Below are 1,289 nucleotides of genomic sequence, written 5' to 3'. Positions count from 1 at the left end.
TCTGCTTCAACTCTGCTTCCTCCATCACCAGCACCCAATAAGTTTTCATCTACTGGTTTCATCTACTTAGTATCTGAAATCTCTCCCAGTCTCTTACATTTTCCCAACCACTACTATAGATCAGTCCTTTTTTATTATTATTTTTATTTTTTGGCCTGGTTTACTGTTTCATTACCCAATTGGTCATTGTGCTTTCAGTCAATTTGGTAGATATTCAATAGCTACCAAATACCAAGACTTAGTACATGGAGAAGTAGCCCCCCGCCCATAGGAAACTATTCTTATTCTTTCTCTCTTATTTTACCAAATTATCAGAGGGGCACAATGTGGTTTGAATTTCAGCACTGAAGACAATCAAGTGACAATACATGGTTTACGGAATGAAAAATTAAAGTTTCATCATTTTAATCTCTGGGTTGTGATAAATAGGCTGGGCATGTAAGATCTTCACCTCTTTCAAGGTCCAATTGTTAAGATGTCTTATTTTTTTTTCCTCGCCAAAGAATCAAATTAGAAGCTTAAAACATAACATCTCTAAAGTTCACAGCATGTAATTTTTCAAAGAAAAACAAGTTACCAAGAAAAAGAAAAAAAAAGAACACTTACATGTGGAGCATGACCTGGTTCAAGAACACCCCATCTACCAAAGCCACATATTCATCCAGGTTGGTCCCATTTCCTGCAGCCAGAGGTCCAAACGTTTTCACCTACAACAGAAGGATCATCACGACACGAATGCCCACCTCCATCTCTGCGGCCGCAGAGAATGCAGCGAAAGGTACAATGAAGAACACCCACTTACCCAAGTGACCAGAGGGCTGGTCATGAACTGCTCCAGAAGGGGAGTAAAAATTTCGTTCTCCATTTTACAGCTCATGTATTTGAGGGGGAAAAAAAAAAGGAACCACCACAGAAATACGCCTAAGAGGAATCGGTCACTAAACGCTGAAGTAGAAATCAATGAAAGTCTATGCTGGCACGGGAAGGAAACCCCATCGTGGAGGGGAGAGAAACGCTCTCCCACCTCAAAAAACACCCCAGCGGGAAACGAGCCGAAATCCCGAGCAGCGGCTTCGACAGCAGCAGCCACGAGCCGCAGGCTGCGCTGCAAATGTCTGTACCGGGCGAGGAGGGGCAGGGAAACGGCATCGGGAGGAGGAGGAGGAAGGGAAAGGGGGCTGGAGCAGCCAGACAAAAAGCCCGTCCAGGCTGCCCGGCTCCCGCAGGAGCCCGATCCGCGAAGCTGCCTCCAATGAATTAACCGCAACGCGGGCTAAACGGTCCACCAC

General features: G+C 45.2%; 1 protein-coding gene across 1 annotated transcript in view; it reads right to left on the bottom strand.

Moving 5' to 3' along the window:
- Positions 1 to 1,283, bottom strand: part of CCDC88A (coiled-coil domain containing 88A) — a 105,433-nt gene extending 104,150 nt beyond the window's left edge. The window contains exons 1-2 of the mRNA XM_015557854.1: positions 803 to 1,283; positions 607 to 707 (exon numbers count right to left, since the gene is read on the bottom strand). Coding sequence (XP_015413340.1) covers positions 607 to 707; positions 803 to 877 — 176 coding nt within the window. The 5' untranslated portion in view covers positions 878 to 1,283. The remainder of the gene's footprint in view (positions 1 to 606; positions 708 to 802) is intronic.
- Positions 1,284 to 1,289: the final 6 nt, after the last annotated feature.

The sequence above is a fragment of the Myotis davidii genome, unplaced genomic scaffold, assembly GCF_000327345.1.
Source record: "Myotis davidii unplaced genomic scaffold, ASM32734v1 scaffold6, whole genome shotgun sequence".
In the NCBI taxonomy this organism is placed as follows: domain Eukaryota; kingdom Metazoa; phylum Chordata; class Mammalia; order Chiroptera; family Vespertilionidae; genus Myotis; species Myotis davidii.
The sequence above is the reverse complement of the archived record's forward strand: the minus strand, read 5'-3'. Positions and strand labels throughout refer to the sequence as shown.